General features: G+C 49.7%; 1 protein-coding gene across 1 annotated transcript; it reads left to right on the forward strand.

Moving 5' to 3' along the window:
- Positions 1-10485: 10485 nt before the first annotated feature.
- PLAC9 (placenta associated 9) lies at positions 10486-23723 on the forward strand. Its single transcript, XM_078077512.1, has 4 exons — positions 10486-10704; positions 20910-21007; positions 22151-22274; positions 22725-23723. The coding sequence occupies exons 1-4, from the start codon at positions 10653-10655 to the stop codon at positions 22769-22771; spliced, it is 321 nt and encodes a 106-aa protein (XP_077933638.1). The 5' UTR covers positions 10486-10652; the 3' UTR covers positions 22772-23723.
- The last annotated feature ends 137 nt before the right edge of the window (positions 23724-23860 follow it).

The following is a 23860-nucleotide window of genomic DNA, read 5'->3' on the forward strand; positions in this document are numbered from 1 at the left end:
CCTTCTAGTCGGGTGTGCCTACAATAATCCCTTCCCACTCTGTAGCCCCAGCTGGGGCTGGATCAAGGGTCCTAGCCCTAGAAGACTAGCATCAAACACGTGTGAAGTCTAGACAGCAGCATGCAGGTGGGGGGTTTGCCAGAGGAGAGTTGATAAAGGTCAATACCAATTTTCGTGATCTTTCAATTACTGCCTACAGGCTTTCTCAACTAGGATTAAGAGAAAGAATTAAACTTTTTTTTTTTTTTTTGGGCGCCTGGGTGGCTCAGTTGGTTAAGCGACTGCCTTCGGCTCAGGTCATGATCCTAGAGTCCCGGGATCGAGTCCCGCATCGGGCTCCCTGCTCAGCAGGGAGTCTGCTTCTCCCTCTGACCCTCCCCCCTCTCATGTGCTCTCTCTCATTCTCTCTCTAATAAATAAATAAAATCTTTAAAAAAAAAAAAAAGAATTAAACTTTTTTTTTTTAAAGATTTTATGTATTTATTTATTTGTCAGAGAGAGAGAGAGAGACTACAAGCAGGGGGAGCGGCAGGCGGAGGGAGAAGCAGGCTCCCCAAGGAGCCCGATGCAGGACTCGATTCCAGGATCCTGGGATCATGACCTGAGCCAAAAGCAGGCGGTTAAATGACTGAGCCACCCAGGCATCCCTTTAATGCCTGAAGTTTAGAGATTGCTCTTATTCTGTTTGGTTAATGGGGGTTGCTCCAGCAGCTGAGCTGAAATGAAGACAACATGAAGATTTTTTTAAACTTTTTTTTATTTTAAGTTTTTTTGTTTTTTTGTTTTTTTTTAATAGAGAGAGAGAGCACGAGCAGGAAGGGCAGAGGGAGAGAATCTCAAGCCGACTCTGTGCTCGGTGTGAAGCCGGATGCAAGGCTCCATCTTACGACCCTGAGATCACGACCTGAGCTGAAACCAAGAGTCCGCCTCTGCCGCTCAACCAACTGCGCCACCCAGGAGCCCCCCAAACTTCACTGAAGTATACATATGGTCATTCTGAGACTGGAACACACCCGTGTGATCAGTGCCCAGATCGCACTGCACAACATTATGGGCCCTTGAGGGGCCCCTCATTTCTTTGCAGTCACCTGCCAACCAAGGCACACACGAAGGGACTCAACACCGAGTTCTTGAAGCATGGGTTAATTTTGCCTGTTCTCATACTTTGTGTAAAGTGAACCATACAGAATTTTTTCGTGAAAACTTCTTTCATGAATTGTATTTTTCTAAGATTCACTCGTGTTGTTGCATGCAGGGGTAGATCTGTTGATGATCTAGTCAGCTGTCGATGGGGATTTGGGTTGTTTTCTGCTTCGGGACTGTGGTGACGGTGAAGGTCTCTATTCCTGTCCATGTCTTTTTGTGACCATGTGTTTCCATTTGGTATACACCCGGGAGTGGAAGTGCTAGATCATATTTATTTCTGCATCTATCAATCTGCCTATGTATACAAAGCCATGGGTTGAGGCTGATATTTCCAGTTCTGATCGAGCACAGCAGGGCTCATTTTGCCCTTCCCCCTTTCCTTATTTGCAATTCCTTCCTTTGACAGTGAGGAACCTGATAAGTAAATACATTTACTTATTTTCTCAATCCGAGAATACCCATAAAATAGCTTCAGAACTGTTCTTTATTTTATATTCTTTAGTCTGTCAGCTGAGAGGCCTAGAAGCAATTACACCCTGGTAGCAAGGAGCGCACCCAGCACCAAAATCCTGGTTTCTAAATACCATTCTCCAAGACAAGGAGCCAGGTTCCTTGGAGAAATGACTGAGTCCAGGATGAGAGCAATGGGAATATGAGATGAGCCCGAAACATATTGTGGTTTTCAGGAAGTAAGGAAGTGCTCAGGATAGAATGCGAGTATTTCAAAAGGACACAGGAGCCAACTTGAAGATGCTCCTAGTGGCCATATCTTGGACAATTTGAGCAACAAAACAAATAATGTTAGTAATGGATTATAACCCAGAGAATAAAATAAATATCCATGAGTCCACACTGAAATAATTGAATAAATACATAAATGGGAGAGAAGGGACTGCTCTTCCTTCCAATTGAATTTCAACTAATCAATGCAGAAGGAATTATGGAGATAGAAAATCACTTTTGGAAAGCCAATGGTAATAAATATTGCAGATAAGAATCAGCAATGAATGCTAAATTTAGTAGGTTGAAAGTATGATGTTTACTAGGAGAACTGTATAGTCTCAGAGTATCTCCCCATAAGATACTTGTTACTTACAAAACAAAATGCAATAATTTAGAGTGGAGAAAGAAACTTGGCAGACATCACCTTTACCTCATCATCCTTCCAAGTTAACATGACTAGTAATGAGACACGACAATATCACATGTGCCTCCTGATCTGATGCACTGGGAAGGACACAACATCACTTCTGTGGGACTCTCACCAAAAACGCATAACCTCAAGGCTCAGCATGAGAAAACATCAGACAGACTCAAGGTGAAAAACATTCTATAAAACAATTGGCCAGGGGCGCCTGGGTGGCTCAGTCGGTTGGGCGTCTGCCTTCGGCTCATGTCATGATCCCAGCGTCCTGGGATCGAGCCCTGCATCGGGCTCCTTGCTCTGTGGGAAGCCTGCTTCTCCCTCTCCTCCCTGTTTGTGCTCTCTCACTGTCTCTCCTTCTCTCTCTCTCTCAAATAAATAAATAAAATCTTAAAAAAAAAAAACCAAACAATTGGCCAATACTCTTAAAAAATGTCAAGGTTATGCAGGAAAAAATAACTGACCTGGATTCTTAAGATAAACCCTCAAAGTTCTGAGACACACACAAAAAGCAGCTGTTCTAGATTAAAGGAGCCCAAAGACACATGACAACTGAATGCACTGTGGGATCTCGGATGGCATTCTAGACCAGAATGAGAACAGTAGGGGGACAATTGGCAACATCTGAGTAAACTGTAAATTCTTTAATTCTATTACATTACTGTTAATTTCCTGGCTTTGCTAATTCTTCTGTAGTCATTCAAGATGTTAATATTTGGGGAAGCTGGTAAAGCCTATACAGGAACTTGCTGTATTATTTTCCTAAGTCTAAAATTATTTTGAAAGAAAAAGATTTTTAAAAGAAGAAGGGGATTGGGTATGATTGTCTCACACTTCAGCCAAAAACCCTTCCAGCACCTCTGCCCAGAGCATAAAGGCAGAATCTCTTGAGAGTGACCTTCAAGGCCCTCCACAATCAGGCCAAACACTCCCCCCACCGATCTCGAAGGCATGTAGTAACAGTGCTTAGAAAAGTCCTCGTGTTGGGGCACCTGGGTGGCTCAGTCGTTAAGCGTCTGCCTTCGGCTCAGGTCATGATCCCAGGGTCCTGGGATCGAGCCCCGCATCGGGCTCCCTGCTCTGCAGGAGGCCTGCTTCTCCCTCTCCCACTCCCCCTGCTTGTGTTCCCTCTCCCGCTGTGTGTCTCTCTCTGTCAAATAAATAAATAAAATGTTTAAAAAAAGAAAAGAAAAGTCCTCATGTTTAAAGATCACCTTCATGGGGCCGGGACTTTGAATCTTCCTCTGGAAGCAGCTTCTGCTGCTGGCTCTTACTTGGTCAGCAGTTGACTTTCCTGACTCCTTGGAAACCTTGAACTCCCCCTGAGGGCCCCTGCAGGCCTGTCAGGCAGTGCTCACACCCTTTCTATCCTCAAGAAACTCAACCTGCAAAGAAGGCAAGGAAAGAGCGGTGCCAGGAGCAGGAGCTCTCGGGAAAGCAGACCAGAGGCAGGCAGGGGAATTCAGTTTCTGCCGGGAGGGAGTGTTACTGTTACCCTCTCTTTGCTGGTGAGGAAATTGGAGCTTAGAAAAAGGAGGTCATCTTCCTAAGGCTACATAGCCAGTGAGGACAGAGTCAGGGTTTAAACCCACTTCCTTCCCTCTCCTACAGACGGATTCGAACTGAAATGCTTTGAATAGTCAGCCAAGCAGGGTCCTGAGACAGTTTACATTTTACCCCAACTCCAGCCTCAAGCAGCAAAATGAGATCTCCCTAGAAAGCAGTGGGGCACCTGGCTGGCTGGGTCGGAGGAGTGTGTGACTCTTGATCTCGGGGGTTGTGGGTTCAGGCCCCATGTGGGGTGTAGAGATGACTTAAATAAATAAACAACAACAAAAACTTAAAAAAACTTAAAAAAAGAAAGCACTGCAGACAAGATTCTCAAAGAGCTAGGGGAGATGCCAGCTGACCCCCACCCACCGAGCCATGGAGGATGCTGGAATCATGCATCACCAACGCATTCTCGGGAAACGTCAGTGCCTTTTATGATGACCTGAATGGACATGGACCAATGTGAATCTGCCAAAATATCTCAAAGCTGAGCAGGCAGGATACCTTGCCAGACCCCATTAGGCTTCAGAAAAGCCTGATTCATGGCCTTAGAAAACACCGGCTGGCAAGCTGCTTGCCAAGCTCTGGGATGACCACTGAACCCACCTCCTACAGTAGCCGCTGAAAGTCACCAAGAAACGGAGCTCATGGGGCTTCCAACTCGCTGATACAGTTGGAATCAGTGAACGTCAGCTCTCGGGGCTGTGGTTACTGATAGTATCATTGTTAATATTAAACTTCTCCCCCCCCCCACTTCTTGTCTCCCGTACTCAACAGACTTTCCCATCTCCTTACATCTTCTCCCATCTGGGAAAATTCAGGACTGCATGCAAGAAAGGGAGTAGAATTAAAAACAAAAGTTCTTAAATTTCAACTTGTCCGTTCCCACCTACCCCTACCCCCCACCGTGTTCCACTTGGCAACGGAGACATCCGTGACCATATCCCACAGGTTCGCTTCCTCTGACCACCGCCTGCAGGGTGCTCAGCTAGTAGCCTCCTCCGTCTGTGTGGAGAGGAGGTGGCCTGGCTCACCTAGCCCTGAGGTCTTGCCTGTGCCGAGACAGGAAGACAAGGAGGCTTTGTGTGGCCCAGCTCCGACACTTCCAGCCACTGAGGCCCTTTCCACGGGGCTGAGAGATGGCCGGCCCCCATTTCCTGTCTCCCTTGGCCCCTTGCCTTGGGTGCCGGCTAGGAGAGCAAGCCTCTGCCCGCCTCCCCTCCCTTTGTCCCCGGCAGCACAGCCGCGGTAGGAGGCCCACGCATTCTGCAGGGAGGCCTGTGGACACATGGGCTCCCTGGGAGCAAATCCCCACATTTCTACATGGGATCTGTGTGACATTGGGCCACCTCTTAACTTCTCTGAGCCTCACGCTGAGGATCTTGATGCAACCTGCCAGGGTGACAGGAAGTGTTGAATGAAAAGGCTCTGCAAGTTACAGCACTTCATTTATGCGGGATGCTATGGGTGTTTCCCCTTGACTGCCAAGAACTTGCCACTCTGAGCCCCCAAATACCCCATTTGCCTTTTACTCACCTCCACCTCCCCTCAGACATCCTAACTACCTACTTACCGGCCTGGGACCTGAGAGTCAAGAGGCCTGATACGACTTAAAAGCGTGGATTTTAGAATCAGATCTACTTGGCTTTCCACCTGGGGTCGGCCCCGCTCTGACCTTGACCAAGCATATCTTATTGGAAAAATGGAGGTAAGCATACCCACTTTATAGGTTTATTGGCACAAGGATTAAATGAGAAAACCCATGGACAGCCTTTGCCCAAGACCAGGTTCCAAGAAGGTCAGCAAGTAACAGAGTAACAAGACACAATGACGCTCATTGTCACTCGTCCCCCTGGCCGCCGACTTGCCTTGAGGCCTGGCACAGGGTTGACGTATTTCCCTACTTCCTGGCACTGATGCCAGTTTTCCCCATTTTTAATTTTATTGGTCATTTCTAGAGAATGTTGGAAGGAGGATATTAACAAACAGTTTAATGTCGTCTGGCCCAGAAGTTTTCCTGTGCGTGTTTAGGCTGATTTCTGTTGGTAACGTGGAACTAAATTGATTTCCAGACATTCATCTCAGTCCAGTCAGTTCATGCAGTAACTCAGGTTGTTCTGGTTCTGCTGGATTTTCTAAGAAGGCAATGGACCCTTCTGCTATTAGGCACATTGTGTATCCTTCAGAATTGTGCTTCAATTGTGCACAAATTTCCTTCATTTGTGCTTCATTGCATCGATCACACTGTGCATAAATAGTGATTATAGTTGCATCTTTTTTTTCCATTGTGTGGAGCCCAGTGCGGGGCTTGAACTCACAACCCTGTGATCAAGACCTGAGCTGAGACCAAGAGTCAGACACTTAACCAGCTGAGCCACCCAGGTGCCCCCTATGCTTGCGTCTTTTTTTTTTTCTTTTTTAAGATTTTATTTATTTATTTGAGAGAGAGAATGAGATAGAGAGAGAGAGCATGAGACGGGGGAGGGTCAGAGGGAGAAGCAGACTCCCTGCCGAGCAGGGAGCCCGATGCGGGACTCGATCCTGGGACTCCAGGATCATGACCTGAGCCGAAGGCAGTCGCTTAACCAACTGAGCCACCCAGGCGCCCATATGCTTGCGTCTTTACCTTATTCCTAGCCTAACAGGGAATGCCTCTCCCCTCTCTCGTGTACATGTGAATTGTTCTTGTGAGGCAAACACTGCTACCTTGTTAAGGAAATGTCCCTCTACTTCCTTTATTTCTACCTCTCAGAGTTTGTTGTTGTGTTTTGGTCTGGGATGGCTGTTTAATTTCATCAAACAATAGTTTCAGTCCTTACTGAAATGATAAGGTTCCCTCATTTTTGTTTCTTTGACCTTATGGCAGACATGATGGCTAGAGATTTTTCCAGAACTCCACTTGGAAATGAATAGCTATTTTATCTTATGATCCGATTAGTGGCTATGCAAGAAGGACTGTTAGGCTATTTAGATGCTCATTTGGGAAAAAAATTTAAGTTTGAATCTTTCTTTGCAACCATGTAAAAATTCTAGATGGATCAGAGATTATACCTTAACAAATGCTTTATGCTAGTTGGCAAAAGTATTGGAAAGTATTTTTATAGTCTTGATGCGAGGAATCATAAAAGTTGTAAAACCTAGAAGCCGTAAAAGAACAGACTGAGAGACTTGGTCACCTAAATATCGAAAACTTCTGTATAATGAAAGACACTGCAAAGAAAGTTAAAGACCGTGGAAGAATGGAAGGAAACATTGCCAACATACATCACAGGTGCTGGATTAATAATCAGAATATGGAAAAAAAGGGAAAATAGAAAAAAGTATTTTTTAAGGTATTTATTTATTTATTTATTTATTTATTTATTTATTTATTTGACAGAGAGAGACACAGCGAGAGAGGGAACACAAGCAGGGGGAGTGGGAGAGGGAGAAGCAGGCTTCCCGCGGAGCAGGGAGACCGATGCGGGGCTCTATCCCAGGACTCTGGGATTATGACCTGAGCCGAAGGCAGAAGGCAGACGCTTAACGACTGAGCCACCCAGGCGCCCCAGAAAAAAGTATTTGACTAAGCAAATAAAGCTCAACTTCACTCATAATATATAGCATGTGAATGAAAACAAGGTCACATTTTCGTCATCAAATTATCAAAATTTTAAAGAGATAAAGATCCGACGTTGGAGAATGTGCCTGGCTGCTAGATCTGGGACTTGGCGCTCCACTCCAGAAGTATTTTATGTCAATGGCGTCCCTGCAGCATGGCTCCGACATTAAGTAAGAGGGAATTGGGTGCCCCGTGGAGCAGAACTCAGTGCCTGCCTCCTCCCTTGGAGGTTAGTAAGAGTTTTTGGCATATCCACCAAAATGTTAAAGTCCCTCTGACTCAATCATTCTTTTTCCAGGAATGAGTGTGTAATGTGTACATAGAGATATATGCAAAAGGATGTTCGTTGAAGCCCGCTTTATATTGGGGGGAAAGGAAACAAACCATCAATAGAGGATTGTCTGGACAGATGATGGTGCATCCATTCATGAGATATTTTGCAACCCTTAAAAGGAATGAGGTGGATTTATGTGTACTAACAGAATGATCTTCAAGATTTAATATCATGACTAAGATGAACATGAATGTGAAAGCGAATCCCCAAAATATCTATTATTCAATCCCACGTATATATGTTTGTGGGTGAAAATGCATAGAAAAGGAACTGGAAGAGTCCACCACGCTGAGAGAACTGGACTGCATTGGCTGGGCCCAGGGTTGGGGGCTTGGTGACAGGGAGGAGTTTCAGGTTTTACTCTGTATGCTTTATTACTTCGCGACTCTACCACCACAAGAAAGCCTAGCCCATGTGTTGTTTTCTTTGCAAATCAAAAATATTAAGCAGCCCACTTGCTCTGAGCTGCAAGAATCCCTGTGGCTTCGCCTGCTCTTTGACAACTTCCCACCTGGCTAAACTACTGAGGAATGTCCTACTAAGTGTGAGAAATTGTTGCCATTCTGAAAAAAGTTTTTCTGAGCTGGATCCTCTGGGCATCCTTATCCCCAGGAGAGCTTTAGATCCAAGTCTCTGTCCAAGATCTGCTGACTCAGCACAGGAATTTCTGTGCCTGTGGCTATTATCTGGGGGAGGAAGTGACTAGTGAGGGTCCCTGGCTGGTGGCTGTATGTAGGGCAATTGCACGGCCACAGGCGGGAACCGAGAAGGCGACGAGGTGGCCTGCAGCCGCGAGGGCTCCTTGGGAACCCCAGTGGGGATGCCTGGTGGGTAAGGGTCTGCACTAGTGGACTAGGATGGCCAGGCCAACCACTCAGAGCTCTGGAGCGCAAACCCTATGCCTAAGCTTTTGTAGCTTTTGATTTTTGTTTTCATTAAAAGTTAACTTTTTTGGGGGCGCCTGGGTGGCTCAGTTGGTTAAGCGACTGCCTTCGGCTCAGGTCATGGTCCTGGAGTCCCGGGATCGAGTCCCACATCAGGCTCCCTGCTCGGCGGGGAGTCTGCTTCTCCCTCTGACCCTCCTCCCTCTCATGCTCTCTGTCTCTCGTTCTCTCTCTCTCAAATAAATAAATAAAATCTTAAAAAAAAAAAAAGTTAACTTTTTTTTTTTTTTTTTGCATCTTCGACTACTGTGTTCTGAACTGGAGGGGAGGTGGAGATTTGAAGTTCACTGAAAAACTCATCCACCTCTTATTCTGGGTTTGCTTAGATGGAGAAAGAAAACCCGGCTCTTAGGGACCATGTGTAAGTCTAGCCTTATGGAAGGGCTGGCCTGCAGAGGCGGGAGAACTGGATTCAAATCCTGACTCCACATTTACCACGTGACTATGGGCAAGGTTCTTAACACCTCCGAGCCTCATGTCCTGATCTGCAGAAGGGACGTAAGGATGTGCCCCTCATGGAGCTGCAGTGACGATCACAGAGGTTGTCTATGTAGAAGTAAATCCATCAAAGCTGAGCTGCGGTTTATTAATCTGACGGTGGTTCCTAGAGCATGAACTCCTGGAGGCAGACATGTGATGTTGAGAATTAACTTCTCTCCTTCCTCCTCCAGGCTTTATCTAACACTCTCTAGTACAGAGCTTAAGTATTTGCTGTACGCTGTTATTCTGATTTTTTTTAAAGATTTTTTTTTTTTTTAATTTACTTATTTGACAGAGAGCACAAGCAGGGGGAGCTGCAGGCCGAGGGAGAGGGAGAAGCAGGCTCCCCTCCAGGATCATGACCTGAGCCGAAGGCAGATGCTTCACCGACTGAGCATCCCCCCCCCCCCCAGGCGCCCCATGATTCGGATTTTGATTCAATTAGGGCTCCGGGTCTTTCCTAGCCTTCAAGCCATTTTACAAATCTGTAAGTTGTAGAGAGCAATTAAAATAATTCTTGTCTACAGATATGCAAACGGTTCCTGTTACAGATTCAGTTACTTCTCCTTCTCGGTGTGGAAGAAGCCAGCTTCACCTCCGCCGGCACATTCTTGTCAGTATTCCAGATGTGCGTCTGTTCTTCCGACTGGTTGTCACCTCTTCCTGGTTCCCTCATGAACAGCGAGCTAAAGAAAATCTTCAGCACCTGCTCATGTTACATCTGAATGAAAGTCACGATTTTACCTTTTTTAAAAGATTTTATTTGACACAGAGAGATAGAGCACACAAGCAGGAGGAGCGGCAGAAGGAGAGGGAGAAGCAGGCTCCCCACGGCGCAGGGAGCCCGACGCGGGGCTCGATCCTGCCACCCTGGGATCATGACCTGAGCCCTAGGCAGACACTTAACGACTGAGCCACCCAGGAGTCCTTAAAGTATCTTTTAACATTGCTGGGACCCCGGTAGCAGAACAGGAAGTTTCTGTAAACGGCAGACACCACCTCTGCGTCCCTCTCTCAGGGCCAGACACTGCCCGATGGAATTAATGACCTATTCGTAGGTGGACGGGGAAAAGCTTCCACACTCGCGCTCGGGGTGCAGGTCCGGGGCCGGAGTTGTGGGTGACCCGGAGGAAGGCGCTTCAGTGTGCTGGTCTGTGAAATGGGCTCCTGAGCGCCGGGGCGAGGGGAGCGGTGGCCCGGAGCCCAGGCCTCGCCCCCTCCCGCTCTCCGGCGCCTGGGGAGGGCGGGGGGCCCGGCTGGGGAGGCGCCCAGGCTGGCACGCCGGCCCCTCCGCCCGCGGGGTCTCCGGAGGGGGCGGATCGCGCGAGCCCGAGAGCCCGGAGCCGCCCAGGAATTTTGGCTCGGGCGGCGAGCATTTCCTGCGGGCGGGCCGGCGCGGGCCCCGGGGGCAGACGCTGCGCTGCGCTGCGCTGCGCTCGGCCGGCCGGCAGCATGCGGCCCCTGCTCTGCGCGCTGGCCGGGCTCGCCCTGCTCCGCGCCGCCGGTGAGTGGGGCCGGGCCGGGCGGGCCGGGGGTGGAACCGAGCCGGAGGGAGAGCAGAGAGCTGGAGAAGGGGGGACGGGCCGGGGAGGGGGGGGGATTGAACAGAGACGTGAGAGCGACCGAAAGGTAGAGAAAGAGTGGGGAGACCCGACGCCCCGAGGAGAGAGAGAGGAGGCAAGGATCGCAGGGAGGGAGGTTAAGTCTGCAGGGTGGGCACACATCCCGCCAGTACCCCGGGGCCAGCTGCCTCCAGAGGGTCTGCAGAGGCCCCCAGGCCTGGGGTTACCGGCACTGCCTTAGAAGCCGAGTTCCGGCAGGCGATGACCCAGGCCTGGACCAGCACGGCCAGCGGGCAGGCAGGCGACCCCAGGAGAGAGGCCACGGCTTCACCTGCCCTCTGGCCGGCCCGGAGGGCTCTGCGGTCTGGGTGCGGAGGCCAGTCTCCCTGCTTCCAGAGATCTTCCCTGAGGGCCTGAGCTGCCTTGGGTGATGGGGGGTTGGGGAGCTTGGGGTGCAGGAGGGAGAGGCCCTTTAGTTCTCCACCCCGCTGGGGGCCTTGCCTTGCACCGTCCCCTCTCCCCTCCCCTGACAACAGCCTTAGTGCTGCCCCTTCTCAGGCGAGGCTCAGATGGGGCGGCTGCAGAGAGCCTTATTTATTTATTTATTTATTTGACAGAGGGAGAGAGAGAGAGCACAGGCAGGGGGAGTGGCAGGGAGAGGGAGAAGCAGGCTCCCCGCCGAGGATGGGGAGCCCGATGTAGGGCTCGATCCCAGGACTCCAGGATCATGACCTGAGCAGAAGGCAGTGGCTTAACCAACTGAGCCACCCAGGCGCCCTGCAGATAGACTTCTTGCACACAGATGCTCACTGCACCACCCCGAGACTCTGCACATCGTGTGGTACTTCACAGTTTATAAGCCACACTCGCATTTACCCAGAGTCTCATGCAGTCCTCAGCTAGTGGGAGCTGGTGCTCATCCCAGCAGTATAGGTGAGGGGAAGGCTCAGGTCTCCCCAGGGGTTCCGAGCCAGAGGCCTCACCAGGCATCCAGGCCTCCTACTCCCTCAGGGGGGCCCTTGCCCCTGCCAGGCTGCTCACCCATCAGCCCAGAGCCAGAGGATGTGAATCACACAGGTGAAGTGCCCTGCCCCTAGGACGGAAGGCTCCTGCCCTGGGGCCTTTCAGGACACAGCCCACTGTGGGAGTGAGTGCCCAGGGGCAGGGTGGAGGCCAGTGCTGATCCTGGGCAGCCCCTGGCTGAGTTTCTTGGGTGAGTCGCCTTCCCTCTGGGAGGCTGTTTCCTTCTCTGTAAGCTGGGGAAAATGATACCCACTCCAGAGAGCTGGCTGCAGGAATTGAATGAAAGAAGTCCCCAGCATGGAATTCAGCAGGTTGGCTCCCCTTCTCATCCCCTCAGCTTCATTGATCTCTCTGAACCTCAGTTTCCCCACCTATTAATGACGGAGGACCAACAACCGCCTCCTCACAGCACAGAACCCACAGTGCAGGTCCTTCTTTCCCCCTACTTTCCCCCCTTCCTCCCCCCGCCCCTCCTCCCCGAGTCCCCACCTCCAGGAGTTGAGGGCACAAAGCCCAGTCTGTGCTCCCCTAGAGGGAGGAGTTGGCTGCCGCCCACTTTCTGCGGCCCCTTTAGTCGTGACTGGTATATATACTTTAATTTAAAACCCTTTTCAAATATTACTTCCTTTCTGATTATGCACGCTCCTTGCTACAGATTTTTTTAAAAGGGGGAAAGTTAATGTAATCTCACCCTGAGTTCACATATTTTTATGTAGAATCTTTCAGACTTCAGACAATTTACCATTGTTTTTCTTAACTTTTGATTATGAAATCTCTCAGATGTAAAGACAGAAGAGCATGGTGAACCCCCATGTACCTCCCACCCCGCTTCAGCGATACTGATTCGTGGCCAGTCTTGTTTCCTTTGTCATCCGCATTCTTTCTCCTCCCTCCAATAATCTTAAAGGAAATTCCAGGCATCATATATTTTCATCCATAAACATTTCCTTAAGTATCTCTAAAGGATAAGTAATCTTTTCTTTTTAAGTTTTTTTTTTTTTTTTTAAGATTTTATTTATTTATCTGACAGAGAGAGACACAGCGAGAGAGAGAACACAAGCAGGGGGAGTGGGAGAGGGAGAAGCAGGCTTTCCACTGAGCAGGGAGCCCGATGCGGGGCTCGATCCCAGGACCCTGGGATCATGACCTGAGCCGAAGGCAGACGCTTAATGACTGAGCCACCCAGGCGCCCTCTTTTTAAGTTTTATTTATTTAAGTAATGTGTATACCCAGTGTGGGGCTCGAACTCAATGACCCCAAGATCAAGAGTCACATACTCTCCCAAATGAGTCAGCCAGGCGCCCCAAAGATAAATAATCTTTTAATAAACATACCTGCAATACCATTATCACACCCTAAAAAATGGACGATAGTTTCTTTTTTAAAAGATTTATTTATTTAGTTAGTTATTTGAGAGCGAGCAGGGGGAGGGACAGAGGGAGAGGGAGAAAATCTCAAGCAGACTCCCCACTGAGCGCAGAACCTGATGCAGGGTTTGATCCTGCGACCCCAAGACCACGACCTGAACCGAAATTAAGAGTCAGACGCCCAACTGACTGAGCCACGCAGGTGCCCCTGGACAATAATTTCTTAATATCATCAAATATCCAATCAATGTTTAAATGTCCCTAATTATGTCATGTTGTTACATTTGGCTTTGTTTTATCCAAATAAGGTACACACATTGCTTTTGGCTGATATTTCAGTTACGTTTCTTTTAATATGTAAGTTCTCTTCCCCCTCTTTTCCTTAAAATGTATTTGTGGAAGCAACTGGGCTGTTTGTTCTATAAAGTTCTCCACATTAGATTTCAGCTGACTGTATCTGCCAGGAGTCTTCTAAATGTTCTTCTCTCCCCCGTATTGTCTATAAACTGGTAGTTAGATCTAGAAACATCTGCTGTTATGCAAGAATACGTTAAGATGGTTTGTTGCTTTGATTACTACTGAAGTTGGGCTTTTTCTTTAAATGCATACAGGTCATTTCTACAAATTCTTGTGAATTGTCTTAGACTTCTCAATTGTGGTACTGTATTGGTCTGTAAAAAACTCTTTATGTATTGATGGAAGCAAACTGCTTGTGATACTTATAGAGCCCTTTTTAAAAATTAAGGTTTCTGCTGAGTTCCTTTCCTGTTTTCCTATCAGAGGGGTCTCAAGTCCTAGAACCTGGTCCTTTTACCAATTGTCACCCATGCCTTGGGGGCCTTTGGGCGTGCTCTCACTGCCTACCAAGTCCCCATGGCCATCTGTCTTCCATGGGGATTCTGCTTTCTGCTTCGAGTGAAAGAGGAAGATGCTGAAGGGCTGTTGTGAGGGTCATGGCATTCTTCTTACACAAATGGATATTGTGGGAGTGAACCACTTAAAGACAGTTTGATCCAAGGCACACATTTGGGCTCTTGGGGGGCCCCAAGACAGCTGCAAAGATGTCATGTGAACGGATCCCCTTGGCCCCGTTCCTGTCTAACCCTTCATTTTGTAACTGTGTCCAAGTTTGTTTGCTCGCCGAATGACAGGCCGGTAAGTTAAGAGGCAAGAAGTTGGGGTAGGAAAGTGACTTTATTCGGAAAGCCAGCAAAACGAAGAGATGGTGGACTATTGTCCCAGAGAACAACCTGTCTGAGGATGAGAGTTGAGCTTCTTTTATGTTAGGAAGAGGGGGAAGTGGGAGGGGATTGGAGTCAAAAGATGACTGATGTCTGCATTGAAAAAGGTCCTGTCGAGGCGTCTGGGTGGCTCAGTAGGTTAAGCGTCCGACTCTTGATTTTGGCTCAGGTGGTTGGATCTCAGGGTCCTGGGATGGAGCCCTGTGTCGAGCTCTGCACTCGGGAGTCTGCTTGAGATTCTGTCTCTCCCTCTGCCCCGCCACCCCCACTCTCTCTCTGTCTAATATAAATAAATAAGTCTTTTTAAAAAAAGGAAAATGTCATGTAACTTCTTTGTCCTTGGTCAGTTGATCTTTGCGTGTAGGAATCTGGTCACATCGTTCCTGTAAATCTTAAACATAGCATAGTCAACTCTGTACGTACTTCTGTGCCTCCTCCAGTGAGGTAGGTTTCGGGTAAGAAAGCAGTTTTTGTAAATCTTGGTTGTAAGCAAAATTCCTTTAATGATTAACATGCCTATGTGCAGGGCAAAGCAGGAGTTTCTAAGCTACAGGTCACAGTGGCAAGGGAAATAGAAGCAACATGGAGTCAGACATGCTAAGTTTCTCCCTCTTACACAGGAGGCAGCTGAGACCCCAAGATAGGAGCCCCTTAACTTACAAAGGGTCACATCACAGCTAGTGCACAGTATAGACCGTGTTGGGCAGGGAGGATTCAAATCCCATCCCTACGGCCTAGCAGCTGTGTAATCTTGGGCATGTTATTCAATCTCTTTGATCTTTGGTTTCCTAATCTGTAAAAAAGGGAGGTAAGAGTACTGAGCTCTTAACAGATCAAATGAGATAATGTACACAAGCACTCAGCAGAAAGCTTGGTGCATCATGAGCGATCACTAATCCATAGTAACTTCCAATATAAAGTATGGTTATGCCTGTTGTGAAGGTGAAGAAACAGAGTCCAGTGAGGGGACTGGCTTCTAAGAGAGCACAGAGAGCCGGGTCAGCACTGAGCCCTCTGTGTCCTTGTTGGAGAAGTTCCTCCCAAACATCCCTTGGGCCCTTGTAGAGGTTTATTCCTAGAATAGATGCGTCTCATCCTGAGAACTGGTTGAAGTGATCCAGCAGAGAATTGGCTCCATGTGGAGAGGAGGAACCCTGGGGAGCAATCCCCGCCTTGCTCCATCTTCAGCTCCCCTGGTGGCTGCCCCATAGGGCATTTGCACATCACTTGGCTGTTCCGAGGCATCTTCAAGTGCATGATTCCCTTGAATCGTGCAAAGTAGCAAACACAGCAATCCTGCAAAGTAGACCTGGCGGAGCAGATCCCTCATTCTCTGTAGGAGGGGCAAAGAGCACCATCAGTAAGCCCAGAGGTGGGACTGCATCTCTAACACCAAGCCTTGTGTGCTTTTCACGGCACACCGAGAGAGGTTCATTCTGGATGGCTTCTTAGACCTCCTCCACCTTGTGGGCTTTTGCAGTCTACCTCTGAACTCATACATGAGAAAAAAAATAAACACGTGCAAAGTTGAGGGGGCCCTTTGTGATAGTAGCCCAGCTTACCTACCATAATCAGATACTGAATGTACTGGAATGACATTGATGTGCTCTCAGAGTGATCAGCAAGACTCAGATCTAAGGAAGACAGGAGGACGTGTCTCTCCCAAAATAAAACCAAGACGTGCTTCAGAATCTGAGCTCTTTCTTGAGGGGCTCAAGGTTCTCTCTCTTGGTTTAGCAGAGCAGTTCCACATTATTGGAGCTCTTCATGTAATTGTTTGAAAATAATATTCTGCTTTAAAAAATAAGTTTAAAAACCACTGATGGTTTTAAATGAATCACAAATTTTAATACAAATATTGTATGTGGTAAATTTTATTATTCTGTTATATTGTATGTGGTCAAATACAGTTAACCCCTAAGTGACAAACATCACTGGTCAAAGCGGAGTGTCTTCGATGATTCAGAAGTCACGGCAATTTTCAGGGTCGCCTCTGAGAAATTACGTGTTGTCACAGAAATCACTTGACTTGTACGTGCTTTCTTAGTGTTTAAGTCCCAGATACAAAAGGTCTCCTATGCCTTTATGGGGGAGAGGCCCTACTTCCCGCCTCAGAGGATGGGGATCCGGTGGCCATGTCTCTTTAACTGGAGAAGTGAGCCCAGCACCTCCGCGGGGCCTCCGGCCTCCACCGCAGGCTGCTCTCACCAGAGCACTGTGTTCCACCCATGGCCGCCATCCAGGGTGCACATAGGCCCTGAGTGGGAGCTGGGCCAGGGAAAACAACCCGGCCTCCAAGAAGGTCCATTTCCCAACTGGCTGGGGCAGGGCGGGAGCACAGGAAGGAAGGGAACATGGAGAACCACAGCCTTGGCTCCTCAAGCACGCTCACGGCCACCCTGCAGCTTTCCCCACTCGTGAGCACCCCAACAACCCCGTGAAGCAGGCATCACCCTGAGCCCCTTCCCACGGAGGAGCTCAAAGACATGGAAGACAGCCAGCTCGTGCCTTGTGGGGGCTTCTGGTCCAAGAAGCAGCTTGTCCTTGACTCACACCAGCTCTGTCCTTGTAGCTAATTTATGAGGCCCCTCAGCAAGACAGACCGGCATCCCGCATGGACTACATGGGGGGCAGTGCCTCAGGCCTCCCCACCCCGTGTTAGCAAGGGGGCGGCAGAGGCTCAGCGAGGAGAGGAAAGTTTCCCACAGGCCCACAGCGATTCGTGGCCAGGCAGGGCGAGAACGGGGGTCTCCTGGGTGTTTCCGGCCCTTTGCGCGGAGAGGTCAGTGCAGGGGTGAGGGCCCGGCTGGCTGAGGGAGCAGCAGTGCGGGCTCAGAGTGAGGGCCCCGCCCCGGCTTTCTCCCTCAGATGAGCTCACGGACACTGGTGCCGCGGAGCCCAGGACGCAGTCCTGTCCAGATGTGAGGGATTCGTGCTGTGCGATGCGGAGAGCAACCTCAGCCAATCCTTTTCCCTGGAGGGGTTTTGGAGCCAAGTTAGACCTCATTGCAGATGTGTCGAAAACAGGATGTTTTAGGCCCGCGGAGGGGAGTAGACTCGTGTTGTTCATGACTTACAGGGCTGGCAGATCCTCACACTTGGCCAGCCAGGTCAGACTGCTTCCTCCCGCCTGAGCTGGGTCTGGGAGAGAGCAGGCGTGGCTCCGGGGAGAGCCTGGGCCGGAGGGGTGTGTGTGGACCCACACCCCCACTGGGCAGACCCCCTTTTCACGGACAGCCCTCCCTGTGGGTGAGAGCAGCTCTTCTTGCCCCCAGGGAGTCCTTCCTCTCTCGGCTGGGCTCCCCGGTTCTTTCAGCTGAGACAAACGAGTCAAGCTTCCGAGTCCCTTCACCACAGCCGCCTCTAGCTCTGCTTCTGCCTCTCAAAGGCCCAGAACGGAGCACAGCCCTCCAGGTGGGGTCCCTCAGGCCGCCCCTTCCCTCATCCTGAACATTTCCCATCCACGCATGCGGCCCACGATGGCTTCTGCTTTTTGCTAACAACCCCATCAGACAACTGGCTTTTATTATGGAACATTTCAAATCATATATACAAGAGTAGAGAGAGGAGTGGAATGAACTCGCATGTCCCCATCACTCAGTTTCAACAATTATCCATCTTGGCCAATCTTGTTTGGCTACCCATGTCTCCTCCCACTCCCGGGCCTGGATTACTTTGATGTGAACCCAAGACATCCTAGCATTTCATCTCTAGGTATTTCAGTATGGATCTCTAAAAGACTCCCTTTTAAAAACAACCAGTACTCATTCCAGCCACACATAGATGGAAAAAATAACCAAAGTACCACTGTCATGTCTGCCCCCTCCCCAAAGTCAACAAGACCATTGTCTTTTGAAGAGGCTTTTCAAAGTTCAGTGGAGGGAAATAATGAAAAGGAGAATATAGAAACAAATTGCTCTCCATAAAAGATGCTCATAGTGGAAGGAAGTTTTGTCTCTGCTCTTGGTTCTCATCCCTACATCGAAGAGTTGGGACCCAGATAGAGTTGGAACAGGAATATCTCAGGATTGTGTGTGTGTGTGTGTGTGGGAGGTTCTGGCAGAGCTCTGGAAGGCCAACTTGCTGAGGTGGGGTCAAGAGAGGGCCAGGGTGATTGGAGTCCAGTCATTTGCTGACCATGTGACCTTGGGCAGGTCATTCAACCTCCCAGAGTTATGCGTTCATCACCAGCAAAATGGCTCGCCATCTCTGTCCTTACCTCAAGATCTGCCAGCCTTCTGGGCGATTCTGTATGTCCCCTTGGGCAACCCAGCCAACACCAGGGTCTTAGAGTTACAACAGTTTTGCACCTAGATAGATCAAGTCCAATAATTCTTGCCCCCACTCGGCCTCAGATGCCCACATCCATGACCACAACCTTGATATTGTCACTAGGAAGCTGCTCCACCTCTCAGAGCCGAAACTGCAATGTCTGTCACCATTCATTCCTTCTGTTACTCCATCATCTTACCAAGACCTCCAGTCCTGTCAGCTCCTCCATTTCTCCCAGTTTATTGGCCCTCTTATTGGCCCCCTTTCCTTCCTTATCCAAGCTAGACTCCAGAGCTCATCCCCTTAACTCCATGCTGGTCAAATCATCAATCCTTTGCTCCCTTGCTCTCCCCCACACTGTCAGACCCCCAGCTTCCACTCCATCCAGCCCCCTGTCCTGGCCACTCTATACCCAGCCTGCTCGGCAGCTCGCTGGGGGACTGGCTTCCAGCGTTCCCCCTGGTGTGGGGTCCTTCTGCACAGGCCTCCTCCTTCTCTTCACCTCCTTTTGAAGCCCTCTCTGTATTCGAGCCCCCCCCCCAGTGGTCTGCTGATAAAGTGGCTCGCAAAAACAAAGATGAAGACAAAAACAAGTCATTTGCTGGTTTCCATGATGTAAATACTCTCATCGTGCCTCCCATTTTCATGGCTGTGTTTAATAGCCCCACACACAGAATTCCTGAAAGCTTCACAACTAGCTTCCTCTTTCGTAAGCCAACATGCATTTCCAGCCAATGATTCCCCTCTTCCTTTACAGAGTGAAGAGAGGCCAGCAGGTGAGAACTCACTCTACTTCTTGGCCCTCTGAGGAGAGGTCTGCCTTTACCAATTCTGCTGCCCGCTCCCCTCCTTTGAGCGCTGCTTCCATCCCCCCCCCACACACTGCTGGGTTCCCAGCCTGTCCTCTCCTCAGCTCTACTGTCCTTCAGGCTGTCAGTGTGGTTGTTTCTTCAAAGAACAGAAACAACAACAAGAAACATTCTGTAGACAATGTGATCTGATCTCCCTTCCTTCACAGCCAAGCTTCCCAGGATCCCAGTTTCTACCTTTGGACCTCTCTTTCCCTCTCGTCCCACGGCATCTAGACTCTGCTTTGCCTTCACTACTCCGCGAACAATGCTGGGGTGGGATTTAGCAATGACTTTCTCATTGCTCTGTCTTTCCATCCTTATCTCGCTAGACTTCCCTGCTGCTTTAGCCCATGCTGACCGCCTCATCCTCAGTGAAGCTCTTTGCTTTGCTTCGTTTCGGGGGCAGTAGCCTTCTTCCTGAGTGTCAGGGTTCTCCAAGGTTCCAGCCAACTCTGATGCCCTATAGGCATCTCGGGGCCACCAACACTGAAACCTGAGCTCAGAACCAGGGCCCTGAGACTTCTGGTCGGAGGACTGGTTGGTGCCAGAAGAACCAAGGAGGAACCAATGTTGGGGAGAAAAGTGTTGAACCAAGAGCTGAACAGGATAAACCTCAGGCTTTCCACTTACTCACTGTGTGACGCTGGACATAGCGTTTCACCCCTCTGTGCATCAACTGGGGATCTTAAATAGGTGGTTGTAAAGGTTGATTGAGTTCACACGTGTTTAGCGTACTATGTGGTACACAGTAACTACTCATCCAATGTCCGATATTACTAACTAGTCACCAACGTCAATGCGATGGCTAAAATATCTCCTCATCCTCTCTACTCCTACTGCACTGCCTTGCCTCATAACTTCTTACACTGATTACTGCAATAACTCCCTGCCTTCACAGACAAATCCCTCCAATCCATTCTCTGTCTGTAAAAGAATTCGTATATGACCACGTGACTCTTCTGTTGAAATAAACCCCCAAATAAGGTTTGTTTATTGGGGCAGCCGGCTTTGTGTCCATGCTCACTCTCCTCCCGACCACCCTGTACTTTCCAGCCACCCCAACCCCCCTGAGGGTTTGGGCACAGAACCGTGCCATTTTATGCCTTTCCCTCTTTGCACACGCCATTCTGTCTGGCGGGAACACTTCCCCCCTTCCTTACCTTACAGAGTTCAGGCAGCACCTCCTTGAAGAAGCCCACCTGGCTATGGAGGTGACCAGGGCCATATAGAGACAAGTGAGTGACTGGGGCAGCCCCATCCTCACGCCCTGACCCACACTCAGCCTCCCTTTGCTTCTCTTTGTAACTGTTTTCAGGACCCACCTCGTGGAGCCCAGTGCTTTGCAGGGGTCTCTAGTGTATAGGAAATGGTGACAAGGCTTGTTTTCCCACAGCTGCTGAGCCCTTTGTGCCCTCCCGTGGAGACCCGGCCTGGAACGCAGGGTGTGACAGACACATGGCTGTCCACGACCGTTTAGACGTCATAGAGGAGGTAATCAGGGTGACTTGGGAGGACACGCAGTTTCAGGACCACCTGCCAGGCTGGTAGCTTTCTAGGGCTCAGGAGAAGCTTGCTTTGGAAAATGGGGGGAAATCCAAGCCAATCCTGCTCCCTGGCCACCGTGTGAAACATGTCCCTGCCCTACCAGGGCTGTTAGACTCACCAGCCCTCAACAGACTCTGCTTCTGCAGGGACCTTGCTTCCATCCAGCTCGAGATCTCCACGTCATTACACACTGAGACGGTGGACATTCAGTCACTGGGTTTTGTTACACAGCCATGGTTTGTAACACTGGGGTCTGTAAAGATTTACACTTTACTTTCACAAACCTTTAACTGAAATTTAGCATTCCCATTCATTATAAGTAGACAACAAACCATTGTAGTATTACCAGTACTGTGACTTTGTTCTCAATAGAAATCACAGATAATTCCATCCCATTATAGTTGTTGTGAATATATCAACATATCATTCATCCTAATCAGCCTGTCAAAGTTACAGTAGTTGTTAGACCTGATGTTAGGTCATGTTATTTAATGAGTTAATTAATACATACATTTTTACATCAAAGATTTAATATTTAGTACTTGAATAAGGTTTTAACGCAGTTGGGGTCCGTGGAAATCCTATATGCTTTATTTTTTTTCAGTTAAAGTGTGTTTCTGAGAAGGGGTCTGTAGGTTTCACCAGACTGCTAAAGGGGTTCATTCAGGAAGAAGTTAGGAACGCCGACGCGGACTAAAGAACGTTTCAAAATCCCAAACCTGTCATTTGGCAGAGTGGCCACCAGGGGGCGGGGGCGACAAAAAGAATGTGGGCTCCCAGTGAAGTCCGGAAAGGGAAAAAGGAATCCCAAGGTTGCTCCGCGCCTGGCTGTGTGACTGAGGCAGTGCGTCGCTTCGTGCCAGAGCCAGGAGCGGTCTTAAAGGGTGAAGCCCTCGGATTCTGTCATCTGGGGACCCGAGAGGCCGCACAAATTCAGAACTGGCACTCAGTTCTCTCCCTGCTGCGCCCACTGGGCTGCCAGGTGTCCCTTAGGATGTGGCTGTTGAAGCAAGACTTGGCACCACTCTCGTGCCCTACTCCTCCTGTCCCTCGCTCCCCCCACGCCCCGCTCCATCTCTCTTGTTCTAGACGGTGGAGAAGACAGTGGAGCACCTGGAGGCAGAAGTGAAAGGCTTGCTGGCTCAGCTGGAGGAACTGGCCTGGAACCTTCCCCCCGGGCCCTGGGTCCCCGCCCCCGACCTCCTCGGAGACGGTGAGCGGCTCGCGCAGCGGAGGGGACAGCTCGGGCTGGGGATGGCTGCCCACCACCGCACAGGTGTGGCCTGGACAAGCCGGGAGAGGCGTCGCCTCCTCCAGGGGCCGAGTGGGGAGGCATCCCCCAGCTCACCCCGCGAGTTCTGTGCCCCACCCCCGCCTGGGGGCGCTGCAGCCCGGCATCTGGTCAGGGCTTCTGGAAGGGCTGGTGCAGTTCCCGTGGGTCTGGCCTAGCACTGCCCGGGACGCCATGTGCCCGCCTCAGAGCTCCGGGGCTCCTCTCGCGTCCCTTGCAGGGAACCCGTCCTGCGCCACCACAGAGCCCTCTGATGGGGCGTCGGAGGGGGTTGCCCCCGGCGCCCTCCCTGTGCCTTGTGTTCCCTGGCATAGGAGTTCCGGGGCTCGGGGAGGGGCATGCAGCACTCCCGAGCTGCCCCCTCTCTTTCAGATCGCTTTGGAGCCCCGGAGCCTGAGCTGCCCAGCACCTGGAAGTGACCCACTTGTGGGACAGCTCTCCTCCGAGGACACAGCCGTGCCTCCGGGCCTGCGTTCCTCAGCTTGGTGCAAAATAAAAGCTGCTCCCCTGGCCCCCCCGTGTCTGCTGGCAGTGACCCCTCTAGCCACAGCCCCTTCTCCATCTACTCCCAGGCCCTGAGGCCCAGGTCCTCCTGCGGGCGCAGACGGGGAGACCTCAGGCGGCCTGTGGGGCTGCCCTCCCTATTTATGGGGGCAGACAGGGCGGGAGTGGGCTCAGAGCTGAGGCACCTGAGGCCCAGGTTAAGGTGACACAGTGCAAGGGCCCTCAGAGTAGCCTCCCCACTCAAAATGTGGCCACAGACGAGCAGCAGTAGCGTCACCTGGGAGCTTGGTAGGAATCCAGAATTTGGGGCCCAACCCAGAGATCCCGCATCAGAATCTACATTTCAGTGAGATCCCCAGGGGATATGTGTGCAAATTTGTGTGCAGTTTTTAAAAGTATTCTATTGAGGTAAAATTCACACAACATAAATTTCAGAATTTTAATCCTTTTAAACTGCACAAATTCAGCGGCTTCACACAGTTGTACGCTAATTCCAGAACATTTTCATCACCCCCCAAAGAAACCCTGTACCTATAAGCAGTCACTTCCCATTCCCCTCCCACCACCCCTTGGAAACCACTAATATTTCTATCTCTATGGACTCGCCTCTTCTGGACATTTCATATAAATGGAATCATTCAATACGTAGCCTTTGTGTCAAATTTTTTTCCCACTGAGCACAATGTTTTCAGGTTTCATCCGTATTGTAGCCTGTATCAGTACTTCATTCCCTTTTATAGACGAGTAATATTCTATTGGATGGATATGCCACATTCTACTCACGCATCAACTGATGGACATTTGGATTGTTTGCACTTTCTGGCTATTATGAATAATGCTATAAATGCTATGAATATTTATGTACAAGTTTTTGTGTAGACATGTTTTCATTTCTCTTGGGTCTCTAACTAGGGATGGAATTGCTGAGTCAAATAGTGATTCTATGTTTAAGTTTCTAAAGAACCATCAAACTGTTTTTGCACAGCGGCTATACCATTTTACAC

This window comes from Halichoerus grypus, chromosome 7 (assembly GCF_964656455.1).
Source record: "Halichoerus grypus chromosome 7, mHalGry1.hap1.1, whole genome shotgun sequence".
Classification (NCBI taxonomy): domain Eukaryota; kingdom Metazoa; phylum Chordata; class Mammalia; order Carnivora; family Phocidae; genus Halichoerus; species Halichoerus grypus.